The sequence below is a fragment of the Haemaphysalis longicornis genome, unplaced genomic scaffold (genome assembly GCF_048455015.1).
Source record: "Haemaphysalis longicornis isolate Haplotype H1 unplaced genomic scaffold, Haemaphysalis longicornis Haplotype H1 scaffold_1, whole genome shotgun sequence".
Classification (NCBI taxonomy): domain Eukaryota; kingdom Metazoa; phylum Arthropoda; class Arachnida; order Ixodida; family Ixodidae; genus Haemaphysalis; species Haemaphysalis longicornis.
In genome coordinates, this window is record NW_027526203.1 from 48,953,682 (window position 1) to 48,972,944 (window position 19,263).

A 19,263-nucleotide genomic window follows, 5' to 3' on the forward strand; every position below is an offset into this window, starting at 1 on the left:
CGGTCTCCAAATTTGTTTTGTTATAGTGGTCAATGCTGAGCACGAGGTCGCGGGTTCGATTCCCGGCCGCGGCGGCCGCTTTTCTGGTGGAGGCGAAAAGCAAAAACGCCCGTGTGTACGACATTTCGGCGTGCGTTAAAGATCCCCAGGTGGTCAAAATTAATCCGGAGCCCTCCACTACGGCGCGCCTCATCGCCTGCGTTGCCTCGGCGCGTTAAACCCTACAATCAATCAATTATAGTGGTCAATGCCCTCACTCCCCTTTCTTCCTTCACGCGCTTCCTACTCCCGCTTACCCTGCCTCTAGCGTCGCGCAGTTACTTTAAAGGGGTCCTAAATAGGGTTGCGAAGGCTTGATGGCCTGGAGCTTTCACTCTTTTCTCCCGCCTCAAAGCGCTGTGTATGCTGCCAGCTGATAAGGTCGAAAAAAGAACAACCTAGAGACACTTGTCAAGGCGCTTGCGCTCCGAGGTACCCGCGTGCATTGGCTCCGCTCAGCGGTTCGTCCGGCTTTTTATTTTATTAGCCGGCGCGCATGCTCCGGCTACTGCTGCCAGCGTGGCACTGGTTTTCACGTCGGCAGGGCTAGCGATGGCTTGTTAGTTCTAGCATAGGGTAAAATAGTGTTTGAAGTTACTCGGCCACCGCTTTATGAAGCCGCGCCTACGACGATCCCCAGTACAATCTTTCACCGCACGACCACCGCCTTTCATGCATTTGTAAACTGATTTTCAACAATAGTTCGGACCTGGCAGGCAGCGACGAGTTTTAGCTGCTGCGGTGTGCCGAATCGTGCGCGGTCCATGTCCACCATGAAAACAGATGGTTGCCACGGTCGCGTGCGTCTCCGGTTCCAATTGTTCCGGTTCCAATTGGCCTCTTCTATCTGCCTGTAGAATACGCTCCGTGCTTGTCAGCGTTATTCATTTCTTGTAACGACGCGCTATGTCGACAAACTCAGCTTAGCTCGTGTGACGAATGGCGACTATCAAAATTCGTCCCTACAAAGATACGGCGGAGTGTCGCGCTCGTAGACGATGCCCGAGCGGCTCAAACCACCTGCAGTTTCCTCCAGAGCCGGAAACGCTGTTTGGCTGCAGCATTTGATGTACCCGCCAATAGCGGCGCCGTAATCTTTAGCGCCAGTTGCGCCAAAGAGGCTACCTCAGAAGCAAAAAAGCTACGTCGAAGTTTCGTTGAGTGGTGGCAAGACTGCACATGTAAACTAGGAAAGAAAAGAACGTTTATATAGCGATAGCGCACTTGAAATCGATACCTACTTAGGGCCCCTTTAATTCTCAATTCTCGAGGAACACTAGGCGGGTGGCCAGACATCAGCAGCTAAGGTTTGCCTTAAAGGGACACTCAAGTGAATTTGACCAGCTCCTGTTTTTGCTTGCACTGCGTAGACTGGCTCAAAGAAACCCACTTTTCATCGTTTATCCGGGTGTTAAGGCGGTATTTATTTTACAAAGTCTGAAAGAAGAAAAACTACCATGCGTCGTTTGCGGCGGCCACACCACCTAACAGCAGTGACGTAAAAAAAATTCCCGCGCCTTCCCGCGAGGGGAACACGATTAAATGCAGAGCATTGGGGCTCGTTAACGCCGCGTAAAGTCGCGTTAGGGTGGGTAGTTGGGTAGTAGTTGCGTTGGTGTTGGTTTGGGGTAGAGAGAGGAGAGTAAAGTCGCGTTAGGGTGGAGCGAGCGTCAAGCAAGGAAGGAAGGAGCAACGCAGTGACTGAAGCACGAGCGACCGCTAGCCGCTTTATATTTGCAGCGCGCGCAGTAGAGGGAGAGCAGTACGGGGGGGGGGGGGGGGGGGGAAGAGCGCGCATGCGCAAGCAGCGCGCGCCCTTCCACGCCCCACCGCGCTGCTATCACGCACTGTTACACCGAGACCGCGACAGAGCGAATGGGCTGACTACGACGCATGCGCGCGCCAGCTGCTGTTGAGAGATAGGAGGGAAGGAGGAGAGGCGCACCTGCTGCGGGCGCGGAGCTGTGGACGCCGTCCGACGCAGGAAGAGGCAACGTTACTAGATAGGTTCAGTTGTAAAACTCTCCCCATGCGCCGTGCATCGCCGGTGTCTCCGTTTCTCGGCGTGCCGCGAGAGGGCGGGACCGCCGCATTTTACTCTACCCGGCCGCTGCTCGTCGCGTGCAACGGCGCCTCTCCCAATGCCTCTTCGACCTTTTCATCACGTTGCGCGCGATAATATTAAAGACTACCCGCTACCCGCCAAGTTATCCGCGTCCAGACTACATCTAGGCCAGAGGACTTTCCAGTAGCTGCTCAGGATCGCTTAATGTGGGGCGTAAAAGCCGTTAGTTACGGCTCATTGCTTTGCTAGAACTTCAACAGGTCAGCCGAAGCGCATCGTACTTTGCGCGCGCTTGCGTCGGCTGCTCGCTGGCAGTCAACCACGGGCGTGAACGGTCTGCAGCGAGCTGGTAGCGTAGAATAAGCCTCCGTTAAAGCTTATTTTGATTGACTCTTCCGAATTTTATAAAAAAATCATGAAACCGCTCATTTTATTTCCAGCCAATTAGAAGCAAGGTCACCATCAATTGGAGCTACGTCACTTTGTGGCTCTATATTAAGGCCACTCGAAGACGAAACTTCCTAATTTTCTCGACCTCCTTTTTAGAATAGTATCTATTCCATGTTTTGCCCTGACAACAGTTAGCTTTACCAAACGTACGTCACTAAGAAGCGACGTTTCCGCAAATGCGAAATATCTCTTATTGAAAGAATTATTGAGTCATTTAACTGACGAAGTTAAACCAGCTTACACGTCAATAAGCATAAAGCTCTTTGCAGCAATTTATTGGTTTTTACAGTACACACTTTACGACAGACACAAAGTAGAAAAACGTTTTTTTTTATTTACAATCAACTCCACATCGTTTTTGCTTAAGGTGATTATGGCTCGTTAAGAGAAACAAAGTAATGAATAGAAACATGCAGGCATTTTTATTTAGAAATCAACTCATCTTTTCTGCTTACGGGGAATATGGCTACAAAATACCAAAGCATGTTAACAGAAAAAAAGTAATAAATAGATACATGAATTGCAAGTTTTTTTTTTTTCATTTAAATCGAACTCTACAACTTTAATTGCCAGCGTGCTTGCAGTAGCTTAGCGCGTTGTGCGCCGACTTAACCTGCACATTCAAGGCACATTCTCGCTGAAGGAATCTGGCACGTCACCAAATACGATTTGATGACGCGCGCAGAGAATTCCTCAGAGAGAACGTCATTGCATGTACGAACCATTTGTCGATGTCCTGTTCGTGAAAATGGCAGTCGCACACTTTGGACTTTGTCGAAAGCTTCTTATCCGCTACAAAGGAATTCGAACAGCGCACATTTTAACGAACGACGGACTGAGTTACACAACACAATGCTTCTTCGTTAAAATGTGCGCTGTTCCTTCCTTTGTATCTGACCACCAACTAGCCCAACATGGTATCCTTTTCCTTACCCGCACGCGGGATGGCCTTAATCCATAGCGAGCGAAGCGTCGCATTTTTGGAAGCCGAGAAGAAGTGCCTGTCCAATGTGTTGCTCTTAATCGTTGCTGCTGTAGCCACTGGTACACCCGGGAATAAAGCAGGTCGGCATTGTCTGCATCAGCCTCACATGCAGAGGCCCACATCAATGGAATACAGTCGCTGGCAAATCACTAAACGTACCACTCGAACGGCATCGCGCATTCAACACTACTGAGAAAGACCGCGCGAACAAGAAACGCCGGAGACCGCGGCACTGAATGCGCCGGCTACTGCGAGTACTGCTCTTCGGCAAAAAAAGGACCCGGAAGAACCACACAAGGGGCGGAAAAAAATTCCCCGCATTTCCCCGAGGGGAAGAATGTGAAAGTGCGAATGCACGAGTTGAATTTGCGCGGTTCGGTAATGTTCGCGAAAGAGAGATCACACACACACACACAACTACAAAGAAAGGAAGATGCATTTATTCACAGACACCTATTTGTGTTGTCGTTGTACTTGATTGCTAGAGTGGATCTCAGCTTTGAAATTTCGTGTCAGTACTCCTTTAAGCGGGTGCATTAGCCCTTCTCACGACCGATTCTTGGCCAATTCCCCACGTGGGTATGTGCCATGTCAGCGGCCAGGCAGCGTGCGCCCATCTCCCTCCGTTGCCAAGGAAGACGAGGAGATTCCTGGCCAATCCCCCACGTGGGTATGTGCCATGTCAGCGGCCAGGCAGCGCGCGCCCATCTCCCCCCGTTTCCAAGGAAGACGAGGAGCGCGCGCACCCGCAGCTGTTGCTATGCGGACGGCGGCGGACGCTTCAGGCTCGCTTAAGAAGTGCATTCGCACTTAAAATGTCATTGTGTCTGCTGTTCATTGTAGCTATTTGCTTCCGAGAATGTAATAATTACCAGATGTGTGCGCCCACCCAAGCGCCCGCGCACGCACATGAAACGTACGCGCCGAGCGCTGAACTAGGAACGCGAAGGGAGAAGCATAAGCGAAACCGCCTGCGAGCGCCCCGGCTGCCGAGCCGGTTGCGACTGCAGCGCCACAGAGAGAAAGATCGGTGGCGGTTCCGGGCATAGAGTTTCTCTATGGTTCCGGGCAGCGCCGCCCAGTTTTACAACTGAAAATAATCTAGTAACGTTGGGAAGAGGCGAGGCTAAGAAATGCTCTGCATTCAAAAACTCCCACCTCCCCTCGCGGGAACCCCTGTGTAGATGGGACGCATAAGCGGAGCGGCGAAGGGACCGCGTTTTATAGCGCGCATAACGTTGAGGGGACTGCGTAAGCCGGTTCCAGTCGATGACGACGTTGGCGTACTTGTAAAGCGGCCTGGACTCTAGGTGTTTGAGCCAAGCGTGGATGTTGCTTCGCCGGAGAACGGCACACCGGTTATATGCGCAGCTCGCCCGAAGGAGAGGAAACCGCGGAAGAGAAAGTACTGCACATGCGCCGGTCCCAGCGTGTCTGCCGCGGCTATGACGCAACACAATCCAACACAATCCACTTTAATCCAATCCAAGCCAAGCCAAGCCAAGCCAGTCCAATCCAATCGAATCCAATCCAATGCCCCTCGCGAGAGAGTGTTCGCAATCGGAGAGGAGAGGGGGTGAGCGGCGGAGAGCGCAGCTGGCGCGGCGAGGAGAATGGGGGAGGGGCGGACAACGCCAATGACGACGACGACGACGCCGGACGGACAAGGCGAGTGAATCAGATGCTCTGCATCTAATACAAGGTTCTCCGTGATTGGACGATGTCCAAGATTAGAATTCAAACCAGTTTCCGTTTCGTTGCTGGGAAGCAACATGCTTGGCATGCGACATTATCGTTGGTTGGGAATTCTCAATGTCTGAGTAATCGCATACCGAGCTTCTGCCGTGTTTTAGGTTGTAAAATGCGGCAGCACGGCTTGAAATCGTAACAATCGCTAGTCGAGGCGTGCGCAGCGGATGAACGAACTCCGCGTCAGCGCAGACATTTAAAATGCGATGCTCCCTTCCCCCTTTGGAGCTTACCTGGCTCGTGTCTGTACCGTACGAGGCATGTTTGCGCCCGCCCAAGCGTAGGCTGATTCGCCTGCAAGCAGTCGGTGCCAATGGCAACATCACGCCAACGAGAACTCGCCAGCGCGTCAGTGTCAGTCTGCATGCGTTCTGCGAATTCGCTTGTAAAGCAACGAACGTTACAGCCCAAAAATGGTGAATTCAGTATAGAAAAAATGATCCAGAAACAACTAAATCAACTTAAAAAAACATGCACTATGGGGATTCGAACTTGCAAATTGCAAAATGAACAACGTAGTGCGACAGAACATTCGGCTATGAGCCAGCGCTGTCAGAGGCGAAAATATACAGTATATAATTCATAGACAGGTTACATTTTTTTCAGTTTTAGCTTTTAAAGCAGCTTAGATGGCTATTTCTCGAATAACGCTCGTGCCGTAAGCGTCCCCCAAATTCCCACAATATCTCATGTGTACCGACTGGTTTCCTTAGACGGAAAACTGTTTGAAGATGAGTGGTCAAGCTCCTGACCGCTGGGTTAGTTCCACCGGCGCAAAAAAGTGCTACGATAAAAGTTCCGGTTGATTTTATTTCCTTAGTGCCTATATTAATATCATTCACTCTTCTCCCTCCTCCAGTTGGCCTTAGGTTTTTTCTACTAGCGTACCAGTTAGCGAAGCGTCGCATGTGTGCTTGTGTGAAGCGACTTGGATTAAGAACTTCAGACAGTCTACAAACAAGCAAGCTAAAGGCACATTATTCATGGAACAAGAGTGCCTTGACTTAGTTTGAACTGAGGGGGTGCCGCCGGTCCCCTTGCGCCAATAAAACACGCATAGTAGTAGCAGCCTCCGGCCGAATGAACGATGGGCTGACTGATTCTGTCAGAGGGCCGGCAAGCCGTGCAGTAGCGCGGTGAAGGCAAGCCGTATTGTTTTGACGTCATACGAAACGTCATGTGAAATCGGCAAGCAGGACGCAGAGAGGAGGACAGCATTTTCGAATTGATTTTTATACTGAATGAAGTTACGTAAACGCAGCGAGAGTGGTCGAACCGTTGGCCTATAGACTCCAGACTACAATTCGCGCTAGTAATCCCGCAATGATTACATATCACTTCACTGTCCCTTTCAAAATTTTTACATCCTCCACCCGCCTCTGCCCCCTTCTGTCTTCCCCCCCACTTTTTCTTTCATTAGGGCTTTTTTCTCTTCCATCTATTTTTTTTACTCTCGCAATACTAATTACGGCTCGGTCTCCAGTGCACCTGGAAGCCCGTTTAGTTGAATTCTACCCCGTGGATGTGTTCCGCACTTCTTAGAGTTCTGGACGCTTCTGCATGTGGGGTGGGGAGTATTGATTGTCTTTTTTTAGACGCTAAAATTTATCCTGCAGTAAAAGACCGGCGTTTTTGCTTTCTCAATCTTCTTCCACACAGGCCGTGAGGCAGCGTGAGGTCCATTCGATCCGCCAGAGGGTGCGTGCAGTTCGTGCTCTCGCGCCAGCTTGCCGCGCGGAGATTATCTGGAACGTCGAACCTCGCCATCCACGGTGAAGACATTCAGACCGAGCTGTCTCCCCGCAGGCTTGCCCATCTGTTCTTCACGTTTCGCGCCTTCGTCGCTGCCGCATCGAGTGCACGGAAGAGAGTGGGGCACCGGCGGCGGCGTCAACTGGTAGCGTTGACCACCTCTTAAAGGCCCGACGACTTGGCTCCGGTTCAAGGATGGAGCGGTGAGTCAACGAGGGCTAACGCATTCGCTTCTCCATGTGAGCGCTACACCGGCGTATTGTTTGATAACGATCTTATCCGAGAATTGGTGGTATATGACTGTAGTGAGGATTTTATTTCCTTGCAAGTTCGACATTTCGCGAGTCAGGGAAGAAGGTAGCAAATTCTAGTGCTGCCATTTTACGGCCTATGCGTATCCTTCTCAATATTTGGGACGGGGACGAGGGGGGGGGGGGGGGCAGGGGGGGGTAGTGGGCCAGTTCAACCTACCAACCAACCCTAGTCCTTGCCTCTACACCTGGTTGTCGCAGACTTGACATCGGCCGGAGTTAAACTTTAGGGGTTTATTCTATAAGCACTAATCGTGGGGCGTAGTCCCCGCAAGGCTAACCATACGCGGCTAAAAGACATACAGCGGTCAAAATTTGATATAATGGCCCTCCCGACTGGAGAAGGGTGCTTTCTCGGGGTTCAAGTTCAAGTTTATTCAAGTTGAAGTTTATTCACTTTCCCATTGTAGAAATTGAAGCAAGAGCTAAAGGCTACAGCCTGACAGAGGCTCTTGCTTCGCGGGGCAATACAGCAGTACAGAAATCAACACAATAACATTCAATTTCATACACAGAAAAATATACTCGAAACGTGAGTAGGGTGAGGTGAGTGGGGATTAATACATATATTCACGAGCTCTCTCGTACAGCTGTAGAATACTTAAATACAAAAAAATAGCTTGTAGCTAGCAAACCTACAAATTATTGTTGAAGGTACATCTCGTATACATACAGTAAACATATATTAAATGGAATAATACATTTACAGACATAAAAAATAGCAATAACAGGCAGATTAAGAGTATTCAATACAAAGTTCTAGAAGCATTTTTAAATGAATTTGTTAGACAACTGTCTGCTACAATCATAGTTTTCCTCAATTTTACTTAAGAGCCACGGTACCTGTAAATCAGTATGTTGTTTGCCATAATTAGTACGGTTCTGTGGTGTTTTTCTAAGTCTACCACGCAGGCAGTACAGACTCGCTGGCTGAGGTCCATAGGGGTTGTAAAGGTTATTATTTCTGAGTACTGTAGCAATTTGTAATAATATACTTGACTAGCTTTAAGCAAACCGTGTTTGGAAAATAAATCATGGGTTCTTAAATCCCGAATTCTTCCGTATTAGTTTTCAAAAATTCTGAGTACCTATTTTGCAATATAGTAAGCCTATTGTAATTATGAGCGGTCGTGGTATCCCATACCAAAGAGCAGTATGATAGGTTAGAATAAAATAGGGTATAGTACAGCAATTTTTTCAACCAAAGGGGGATAAGAGATGCGATTTTAAAGAGGCAACCAACAGTTTTACTTAGTTCAGAACACAGTTTTTCTACGCGTGTATTCTAGGATAGGTCAGTTCTAAACCAAATACCTAAGAATTTCTGGGTTTCTGCTTGGTTTATTTTACAGTTTCGGAACAGTATCGTTAAATTAGTATTTTATTTATTAACTGGCGCAAATATTATATTTAGTTTTACTGACATTTAATTGAAGTTAGCCAATTTGACAGAACATCCATGTATTTGTTAACGTTTATTTCCAGGTCAGGAAGTGAACTTGAGGAAAAGAACATATTACAGTCGAACACGGATATATCGAACTCCAAGGGGATCGCGAAATAGTTCGATATATAAAAAATTCGATATAAAAAATATGGGCTCTGAGACTTCACCTATGGCGGACGAGCACTTACCGATCGTCGCATTCAAGAATGACAACTAATTCCGCACTCACGACGCAACAGGACGCTTTATTTCCGTGAAAAAAAATTCGCTGACCTTGGCCTGCTTCTTCGTCCTGGAAATTAAATTAAAGAAGCTGGTCTCGATCTTCTCGAGGCTGCACAACTACAAAATTCCATCAGCACGCTGCGCCTTCGCACACCATGCACAACACGCAGGCAAAAGAAGAACAGCGCGCACGTACCACAAGAACTTTGAAGGTAACAATTCCAAGGCTCTCTGAACGGACTCCAACAAAGCGCTCGCGATGGTCATCTCCGAGAGAAACAGTGATCTCCGAAAGGTGCGGGACAACTCGCCAAACAGCAGCAACAGCAGCAAAATGCAAAAGAAGGAGGATTCCGGCAGCGCCTTCGTTCCCTCTTCCCTTTCCCGAGACGACATCGGGGGAAGACAGACCCAGAGAGAGAGAAAAAAAAACTCTTTTTCGGCAAGCCGGGGAACGTACGCAGCCGCAAAAAAAAAAAAAAAAAAAGGACGTGCGCAGTCGGGGCATCCCTACCTCGCATTGTCACATTTTCCGAGCGTTCGGGCTTGTGTGCCTAGAGAGATTCAGCATACCGGGCTCCGTCCGCTAACGCTACGGCGGCAGGTAGCGGGGCCCGACTGGGCAAGCGCAAATTTGTTGCGGTAGGGGGGATTAGTTCCGCGAGCCAGTCTTCGCCATGCCAGCGCATTCCTCCACATTCTCCTCAACCTCAATCGGGGGTGCAGCTACCGCCGAAGAGTACCTTCCAGCTCGCGCGGCGTTCGATATACACAATGTCGGGAAAAATACGGTTCGATATAAACGTACGAATTCCTATACTTTTACACAGAATTTTCAAGGGGATAATTTATGAGTTCGATATAGACAATAATTCGATATAGCCGTGTTCGTTATATCCGTGTTCGACTGTAGTATCATCGGCATACATGACTAACCGTGGGGAGTTAGGTATTGCCGACAAGTCATTAACGTATAAATTAAATAGCAATGGGCCAAATATTGAACCTTGGGGAACGCCGCTTTCTATCTTACGTTTAGTGGGTGTTGCAGTATGTATTTACACATACATACTGCCAGTCTAACACTTATAACATGCTCAAACAGTTTAGACAATACGGAAATTGGTCTGAAATTATTTGTAGTCTTGTCCCTTCCACCTTTATGAACCGGGCACACTCTTCCTATTTTGAGGTCGTCAGGAAATATACCAGTTTCTAGCATAGTATTGAAATGTGTGCCAAAGGCTGGGAAATGTTATCTGCAACGTATTTAATTGGAAACGGCTGCAATAAATCACATCCGGCAGCTGCAGTGTTATTTAAACTGTTTATTATTTGCTCTACCTCTTCCATACTAGTGGGAACCGTACTAAAGAATTCGCTACATTAGGTTTAGGCAAGATTACTTCTTCAAATTGGTAACCAGTAACCGGGGTGTATTTTCCACTAGATAAATAATGTGCGTTCAAAGCTAATGCTGCCTGTTCGTCAGTCTAATTTCCTTCTGTCGAGGATATTTGAACTGTACTAGTCCCAGAATTCCTGTTTGAAAGATTGTTAACTTCCTGCCAGATTTTTGGGGTCATTACAAATTCGGGAAAACAGCTTTTCGTAGTGCTGCTCCTTAGCTTTGTTTATTTCTGTAGTAAGCTTGTTTCTAAATTTTTCAAACTCAGCGAATTTGGAAGGGTCACTGGATTTTATAAACGAATGATACATTGTTTTCATGTGCAATCTTATTAAAAAGCTCAGCCATTATCCACGACCATGTTTTATGTTTCAGCCGTTATTAAAGACCATGTTTTGCTGCGCCAGTCAATTACTCCCCAACTGGAACCACTCTAGGCAGACGGCAGCGTCTATTCAGTCGCTTTTAAGGCGCTAACACGGCATGGCAAATGTGCCGGTGATGAATTTGGCATTGCATGTTTTGAATAAAAGTCTGGCGACAGGAGAGTACGGCTCCAAGGCGTATTCCGGTATGCGATATTCGAAGAAAATAATACAATGTTTGACCGCTGCGCCACATTAGACATGGGTGCCTTCAACATACAGGTTGCAAAGGGGTCATTCCAGGCCAAACGTCCCAGCCGTAAAATCGACCATCACGGATTTGCTCAGTAAAAATTGTGGGTCATCCTCGCATGGCCCACAATGCTCCCTGAAAGTGTTTTTGTCCAAAAAAATTTGTTCTTTTTCTAGCGGCCCTTTTACCTCCAGGGTTTAAGGCAAACTTACGTATGTGAAAAAATTCATGAAAAAGTAACTTCTCTTGCAATGGCCACAATTTTTTGTGAACATCATGTTGAGACCCTGTGCTGCTCTATGCCGCATTTCTAAAATATTTTTCCTTTTTTTTGCTGTGATTACGCCATTCATAAAATACACGATGTCGAGTAATTTCAAACATTTTTAGCAAATACGAGCACATTCTCTCAGCCAATGAAGCATTTGTAGCTGTATCTCAGCATTGTGGAAAATGGATAAAAACTATATTTACACAGAAAAAAGGTGAAATGTGCGAGAAAACGTTTGTCAAACTTGGAAAAATCTCCTTTCTGGCCCATATTCACCTTGAAATTGCGCATTGTTCGTGCTCGTAGTAAAAATATCAAATACAAGCCATTCACTAGCACAAATAATTGCAGTTTATTTCAGAAAGTTTAATCAGAACAGTTTTTGTTTTAGCAGAGAAAAAAATTTTTCAATTTGTACAGCGACACTACTTCACAGCGTTGTTCCACACAGCGTCTTCTCTGCACGGCATGCACCTGCCTGCATGAAAAAGGCGCGAGCCAGCGGGTTTGCGCTACAAGAATACCTTTCGCCGCAATGGTATTCGTAGCGTCAGTACAGGAAAAAGGAATATTTCGCGTGTTAGTGGGAAAAGTACAACGTGGAGCTAGCGGTGGTGCGCCCATTCCATGAGTACGGGAAACTCATGGAATGGGCGCACCACCAATGTTGGCAAGTATGAACCGATAAACCGGACTTAGTCGTTTAGATTTCGCTGTGAGTATATGTATAAGACTATTGCGCAGACTTCGCATCACTTTGGCCGGGTGGCTGAATCGAGTCACAGACAGACCAGAATTTCTGGGTTTCAGTAGCCCAAGAAAGACTATCGTCTTTAGAAGTCCTCTTTAATGCGGAAAAGAAGGGACAGGACATTTTACGTGTACTCTGAAGGAAAGGGTTTGGTCCTAAATCTGAGCTAACGTTTCTCTCCATTTTCTTCCATTAAAAGGCTTCATTCATTCTTACCTAAAAATGGTTCACCCACCGCGGTGGCTCAGTGGCTAAGGCGTTGCGCTGATGAGCACGAGGTTGAGGTTTCGATTCCCGGCCGCCGAAGCCACTTTCCCGATGGAGGCGAAAAGCAAAAATGCCCGTTGTTAAAAAGAATGTTAAATGCGCACGTTAAAAAATTGTACTGGAATGGACTGGAAATGACTTTATTCACATCGATCCGGCAGTGGGCGGCAGTTTGTTGGGACCCCGTCCCGACGCGGCCCGTAGTCGCATGTTCTTCGCTACCGTACTAGACGCAGGCTCCTTTACGGAGTCCGTACATTTTGAGTGCACTGACGACCTGCTGGATGGCCCACTCTTCTCTTCGTCTTGTCTCTCGATTCGATGGCTTCCTGTAGTCGTGCCGGGTACTCTTTGAAGCTCGCGCCTTCTGGTTCGGTGGCGCAGTCCCACATGATGTGCCACCGCTTTTCCGGCCCGCATGTCTAGCATAGGCTGCTTCTGTGCTCCTCTGGGTACATGCGTTGTAGTGTCGCCGGTGACATGACCGACGTCGTCTGTAGCGTTCTGAGAATCGTCGCCTCTTCGCGGCTCAGCGCCACATTGGGCGAGAGGTATTCTCTTCTGGACAGTCCCGCGTCCTTTAGTGCTTCGCCGTAGCTTCGGGCCCTATCTTTGGTCTCTGTCCCCCATTCCCAATCGGGGCGGCTTTCCACTCTGGGGGCGCAGTGTGTTAGTGCGGGCGCCTCCCTGTGGGCCGTCTCGTCGTTTTTCGGGGCGTGTGACGAGCCTTCACCCGCGTGCGCCGGAATCCACCCAACTTCCACCCTGCGGTCTTCTCGGGTACCCGTATTCTTGATGATCTTCATTGCCTTGCTTCTTACGCGTCTGCTCGCCAGGTTTCGGATGGCTTCTTGGGAGTCGCTCAATATTGTGTCGCAGTCGTTTTCGGTCATTGCCAGGTCTATGGCGATTTTCTCGACCTCCGTGGCGTTCTCGCCCCTTGCGCTCGCTGCCGTGGCTATTTTTCCCGTTCTTGCGTTGATCGGGACCACGATGCATCTGCCTTGCCCGTAGTCAGCCGCATCGACGTACCTCGTTCTTGAGTCGTCGCCGTGTTGCTCGACGATGTACTTGGCTCTCGCCCTCCTCCTTTCTCGGTTGTATTCTGGGTTTACGTTCTTGGGTATGGGGCTCATGCGAATGTTTGCGCGCATTTCTGCGTCGAGTTCTTGCAGTTGTCTTCCCGTGGTTCGGTGTCCTTGGCCCAGTGTCTCGAGAATGGTGTGGCCAGTCTTGGTAGACGATAGCCGATCTCGCTGCGCCTCCAGTTGCGCGTCGATGAGCTCGTATACCGTGTTGTGGCTACCTAGTTACAGCAGTCTTCTTGTACTCGTTGACTCGGTCAAGTATCACGATGTCGATTTTGGCCTTTTCGGTCTGCGTCCACTTGTGGTACGCGGCCGTGTAGGCGACGTGGCTGATTGCGAAGGACTGTACCAGTCTCGACAACCCGTCCTCATGCATGCCCGTCTTCTTGGTTGACACTCGCTGTCGCAGTCGCATCGTGCTTGCCGTCTTGGCAATTGCCAGCTTTCTCATGACGTTCTCCTTGTTGCCTTTGCCGTTGATGAGCACGCCCAGCACCCAGGTGGTCAAAATTAATCCTGAGCCTTCGACTACGCGTGCCTCATCGCCTGGGTTGCGTCGGCGCGTTAAAACCCTACAATAAATAAATAAATAAATAAATAAATAAATAAATAAACCAATTTTTTAATCAATCATCGATCAATCAATCATCAATCAACCAATCAATAAATGAATCAACCTAAAACTGGTTCCTTTAAAAAATGGGTACTCCCGTATGTTCGTCTCTTTCCATTCAGGACTGCTGGTTTTCTTTAGTGCCAAAGAGAAAGCATTGAACTGCGCGTTTCTGGGCCGGTTGCCTACCCCTTATACTGCTCCCATTTACCGCATTAGTGCAACACGTATAGGGCAGCCCGGAATCATTTCAAGCGAAAGGAACAATTGTGTATATTTAGCAGAATATAGCCGGGAAAGGTTTTAGAGATCAACCGTACGAGTATCGGTGAATTTTCGGACTAGTTTTCTGACGGTCGCATCCATAGTATTGTTCAGTCTCTTTGCGAAAATAAGTCGTAACCTTGTGCCTAGTTTAACCAGTGTACCAGCAGCGTGGCTCAATGGCTCAGAATTGCGGTGCTAAAAACGGGGTCAAGGGTTTCATTTTCAAACTGGACACCTGTGGAGGCTAAAAAACGAAAAACAAAACCACGCGTTTTTTCAGCAGTCAGACGTGCTTCAAGCGCTCGCAGGTCATCTGAATCATTCCGTAGTCTCCCTCAATCGCGCTTCATCCTTGAACTGCACCTCCTCCAACACTGTGATTGCGGTGTCTTGTCCATACATCGATCCGAGGGCATCTCCATGCGAATGCAGTTTTATTTGGTATCGAGCCACGCTAATACTTTTACTGTTTGATAGCAATACGTCAAACACCACCTGAACATTTTTGGGAAACCACAATTCTTTTCTACACGAAGAATAAACACCGCTAATCTGAGGCCAGGTTTCCATCAGCTGAGCGAACATTGCTGCTCAACGCCCCTCAAATAACTTAAGATCGCTCACTTGCCGCGGCGGCGCAAGGCCAAAGCGTTGCACTGCAAAGCCCGATGTCGTGGGTTTGATCCCCGTCGCGGCAGCCGCTTCTCTGGTGGAGGCGAAGCAAAGAAAACGCTTGTGCTTCGAGATTTCGCATACGTTAGAGGGACCCAGGCGGTCTAACCGTCCACTAATCGAACATTTCGAAGTGTACCTTCTCCGCATTAAACCGATACAGGGTTGAAGATTCCGCTCACAAAACTTGCTTGGTTCCCGAATTATTCAGAATGTAGAGATTACAATTGATACAAACGATGGGGTACGCTTAAGCGAGTCAAATGGGAAACGGGATAGCTTTATCGGCCGTGTTCGCATTGCGTCAGAACTTTCCTAGCGGTGACAATTTTCCCAGCCTGCTCGCACGCCATTTGTTGCGGCAGCGTCTTACAATCCAAGGGTGGCAGTCGGTGCCGCAAGGTGGCGCTAGGAAATTTTTGCGAACGGCGATTTTTCACTTACTGTCAACGCCACCAATGATGTTAACTTTTATTGGCCATACGGCCAGTAAAAATACACGTTTAAACACTTCTAACTCTGTCACCCTGTGGCGCTTGTTTGATTCTTTGTTTGTGATTTGAGTACCGAATGACAGGCGTCCGCACAGTGTAACAGCAATTCCGATGGAATGCAGGTTCCACATTGGCCGGCAGCCGACGTCTCGGGCGGCTGCAATAATGTTGGTACCGACCAACGCAAACGCGCCATCTGACTACATCCAGGACTTCTATCATTCGTTTCCCCGGCCTGTTGTTCGAGTTCGTATTGGCTGCTCCGCGCAAAGCTATCTTATCTTGCCTGACAGCGAACGCGCACTTTACGACGCTCTCTAACCACCTTATGACTGTATTCTTAGGGCATGTCTTCTATCTCAACGCCTGTTTCTGTATTTCACTGCGCTGAACCAACTACACCGTTTTTCATTTTACCGAACCGATCAGTCGAGCATAATATATGGCGTCTGCTTTGTCTGCTACGTTTTGCGTGAATCAGCCTTTCATTCTAGAGTGATGAGTGTTCGTTGGCATGTACAGTATAAACATACATGTCTCCCCTCACGTTACCTTCGCAGTGGGTCTGGAGCGGTGGCGTCGTCCAGCTCGCGTTCTTTACCAGTCGAGTGCTGGCCGCGGCTGGCGGACGTGTTCAACGCAGTTCCAGCCTCTAACCCGCCTGGCTCCATCCTGCACCGGCGCACGGGGGACGCAGCGCCTCCCGCCTTCACTTTTCCGTGGAGCCAGCCTCGTCCCTCGATGTACCGAGCCTCCAAGTCTTCCACGCCGCATCAGGTATGCGCGCGTATGGACATGGGAAACCTCCGATTGATCAGACAGAAGCTACACTCCTCTGAAGCCGTCTCCCAAAAGAGGACGTGTTTTGACCATTTAAGAATAAAACTGTCACGAACATTGTTCCTATCGAACAGCTCGCACGCGCACACAGACAGACAGACAGACAGACAGACAGACAGACAGACAGACAGACAGACAGACAGACAGACAGACAGACAGACAGACAGAGTGAGAGAGAGAATGCTCTCAGGGTTGGTGCCATTTCCGTCGGCCATTTCTTATAACTCAGAGGACCACTCCTCCCCGAGCAAGTGCTCTACTGTTTAGGCCATGGCTATGCATGTGTGACTTGCTTAAAGATTCAGTGCTTGCAGTCCTGTGTCTGACACACTGCATGACGGTCAGTGATGTTAAAGCCATTAAACAGGACTAGAGCACTATATCTGAAAGCGCAGTGTGGCAGCTGCGTACAAACACAATGCATGAATACCACAGTCCAGGAGACTATTTTTGCTTAGAAATGCTCAAACAGTATGTCAGTACCTCGTATATCGCTAGGCCCCCTTGCACAACCCACCCTTGAGTTCTGGGTTCTGACCTGTAAAGCACCATGCAGATGTATTTATGCACAGTGCAGTGAAAGGCAGATTGATTGATTGAATAATTGATTGATTGATTGATTGATTGATTGATTGATTGATTGATTGATTCATTGATTGAGTGATTGATTGGTTGATTGATTGATTGATTGATTTCGCCCTGAGCTGTCGAGCTCAGCAGCCATGCAGAGATAACGTAGCCAACAGAGATAAGACTTCGGAGATTGGTTTCTAGCAGCAGAGCTGTTTAAAGCCAAAGAAAATTCGTTGTGGTTCAGGACGAATATTTCTTCAACTGCGAAGTTTCTGAGAAAGCTGCATAGCTTTCTTTTGTAGCCGTATGGCTGCATTGAGGTGGATGTCAAACTTTCCTTCGCAGAAACTTACTCCACCTTGGGGATTTCCCCTAAATCTGGTCGATTGAATGAAACTTTATTAACGATACGGGGGGCTTGGTAGCCTAGTTGGGGAAGAGGGGAGAAGGGAAAGGGAGTGGGGCGGCCGTCAGAGTCGTCCGGTCAGGTCTGCCGCTCGCACGAACTCCCACAAAGAAAGGATCGTGCTCGCGGCGTCCAAGTGAGGGGGCGGGGTTGTCCATTCTTCCAATGATGTAACGCCGGCGCCCTTGTGCCTGTTCCTCAGCGGCGAAAGGCCGGGGCAGTCCCACAGTAGGTGCCTTAACGTTGGAGAGGCACCGGTACTGCACGTGCAGCACGTCGCAGTGGCTGCCTGGTCGCCCTCCTTAACACTTGGCTTTGGGTTTAGTTTGGTCACGCGACTACTGTTTCGCATGCAACGAGGTGTCATTCCCCACATATCTGTGAGGCGCATTTGATAAAATACAGCAGTTGGTGCGGCGAGTACGCTCTGGCGTTGCCAATGGCTTGCCACAGGCGAGGGTGGAAGCTTCAGAACGGTAAAGCGCGCATGCCGGACGAGGTGTCCGGGATAAGGACTCTTGCAATACCTTGTGTGTTCGAGGATTTTTTTTAAATCCTGCGAAAACTAGCGCAATTCTAGGTGGTTTCGGCACAAGATCGCTTACTGAGTTTTATCTCCTGACGTTTTCTCGTTAGCTTACGAGGCGTTTTTGAAGATTTTAGCTGCTACATTTTATTCGGTATCTGCAGCCTCCTATGCGGCTTCCGCAGTAGACGCACCCGTACAAGATCAAGAGGCCGCAGTGTGTGGTCGGGCCTGTGCTGGGCTCGGGGACGTTACCTCTGTTCGCGGATGGGGGAACATTTCTAATGCGTAGCCACTACCCACATTAAGCGCTTATCAAGGGGATATAAACCATTTCAGCTCAGAAATGATATCGTGCCAGACTCCGGAAAGAAATAGCGCCGTACATGTGCACGCAAAATCGACCGGCAATGAAAAGTGATCAGAGGACTGCGAGCATTTTCGTCTATACTAGTGACACCACAGGACCCGCAGCTTGGTGGTGGTCGACTGCTTGATTCGCTTTGACGCAACTGGATTAGACTGGAACCCCTGGAGATATGGCTCAGCGGAGAAACAGGAGGTTACCAATCATTTAGGTCGCATCTAAACTGCGGCAGCAGCATCGACTCTAACGACACGCACTGAGACCTTACCTTAGGGCGATGCAGCCTGTCTGCTTCATGGGTGTCAAATGCATAGCATGTGACAACTTTTTTGCTCTTTATTTCAGGGTCCAGGTGCTGCCTATGCTGAAGCTCTTTGGGACCACGTGACCCCCGACTCGGAGGAGCTGGCACACCAGGCTTGGGGAGTGACCGAAACGTCCCACAAGGACGGAAGGGGGGCTGGGTTGAGCAGCGCCGGACTGGCTGCTTCCAGGCGGCCGTCGTTCGGGTGAGCAACAATGTTGTGTGACTGATCGGATTTTTCGTCTGCTGCGAGAAAGATTTATTTGAGAACACGAAATTTGGAAGTGATTTTGGACATTGACGAGACATGGGGATGCGCTAAACAATCAGGAAAGAAATTGTGCTTACGTCGTTGGTGCGCTCAAGCGACTACATACTAAATAGAAGTTTTCTCTGATTTCGCCTTTATGGTCGACTACAAGTCAGTTTTATAACAATTCACACGATGACACTCCTCTGACGCTTCCCGCAGCGTCACAATGCCACCATGAAACAGACAGACCCAAGCTAGCCTGAAGGATAACACTGCTATCCTTTCCAATTTGTTTAAGGTAATGAAGAAGAATGCAAAATCACAAATTACAAACACTCCCTTCTCTTCCGTGCAATTGTCTGGGTAAGGACGTGTTGATACAGTTGTGTCGTGCAATGTTTTGCTTCGTGATTCATACAGGTTAATATTGTGGTTGAAAGCAATTTGTTAATGAACTTAATGAACGCGGCCAGTATAAATTTTCCCTCGAATGTACCCGCAGTTTTCGTTCCGTTAAATGTT

At 48.5% G+C, this 19,263-nt stretch overlaps 1 protein-coding gene across 1 annotated transcript; it reads left to right on the forward strand.

Moving 5' to 3' along the window:
* Positions 1-7,065: 7,065 nt before the first annotated feature.
* LOC144168783 (uncharacterized) lies at positions 7,066-18,697 on the forward strand. The gene is made up of 3 exons (XM_077697776.1): positions 7,066-7,243; positions 16,033-16,249; positions 18,530-18,697. Exons 1-3 carry the CDS (start codon positions 7,236-7,238, stop codon positions 18,695-18,697), a joined length of 393 nt encoding a protein of 130 aa, XP_077553902.1. The 5' UTR covers positions 7,066-7,235.
* Positions 18,698-19,263: the final 566 nt, after the last annotated feature.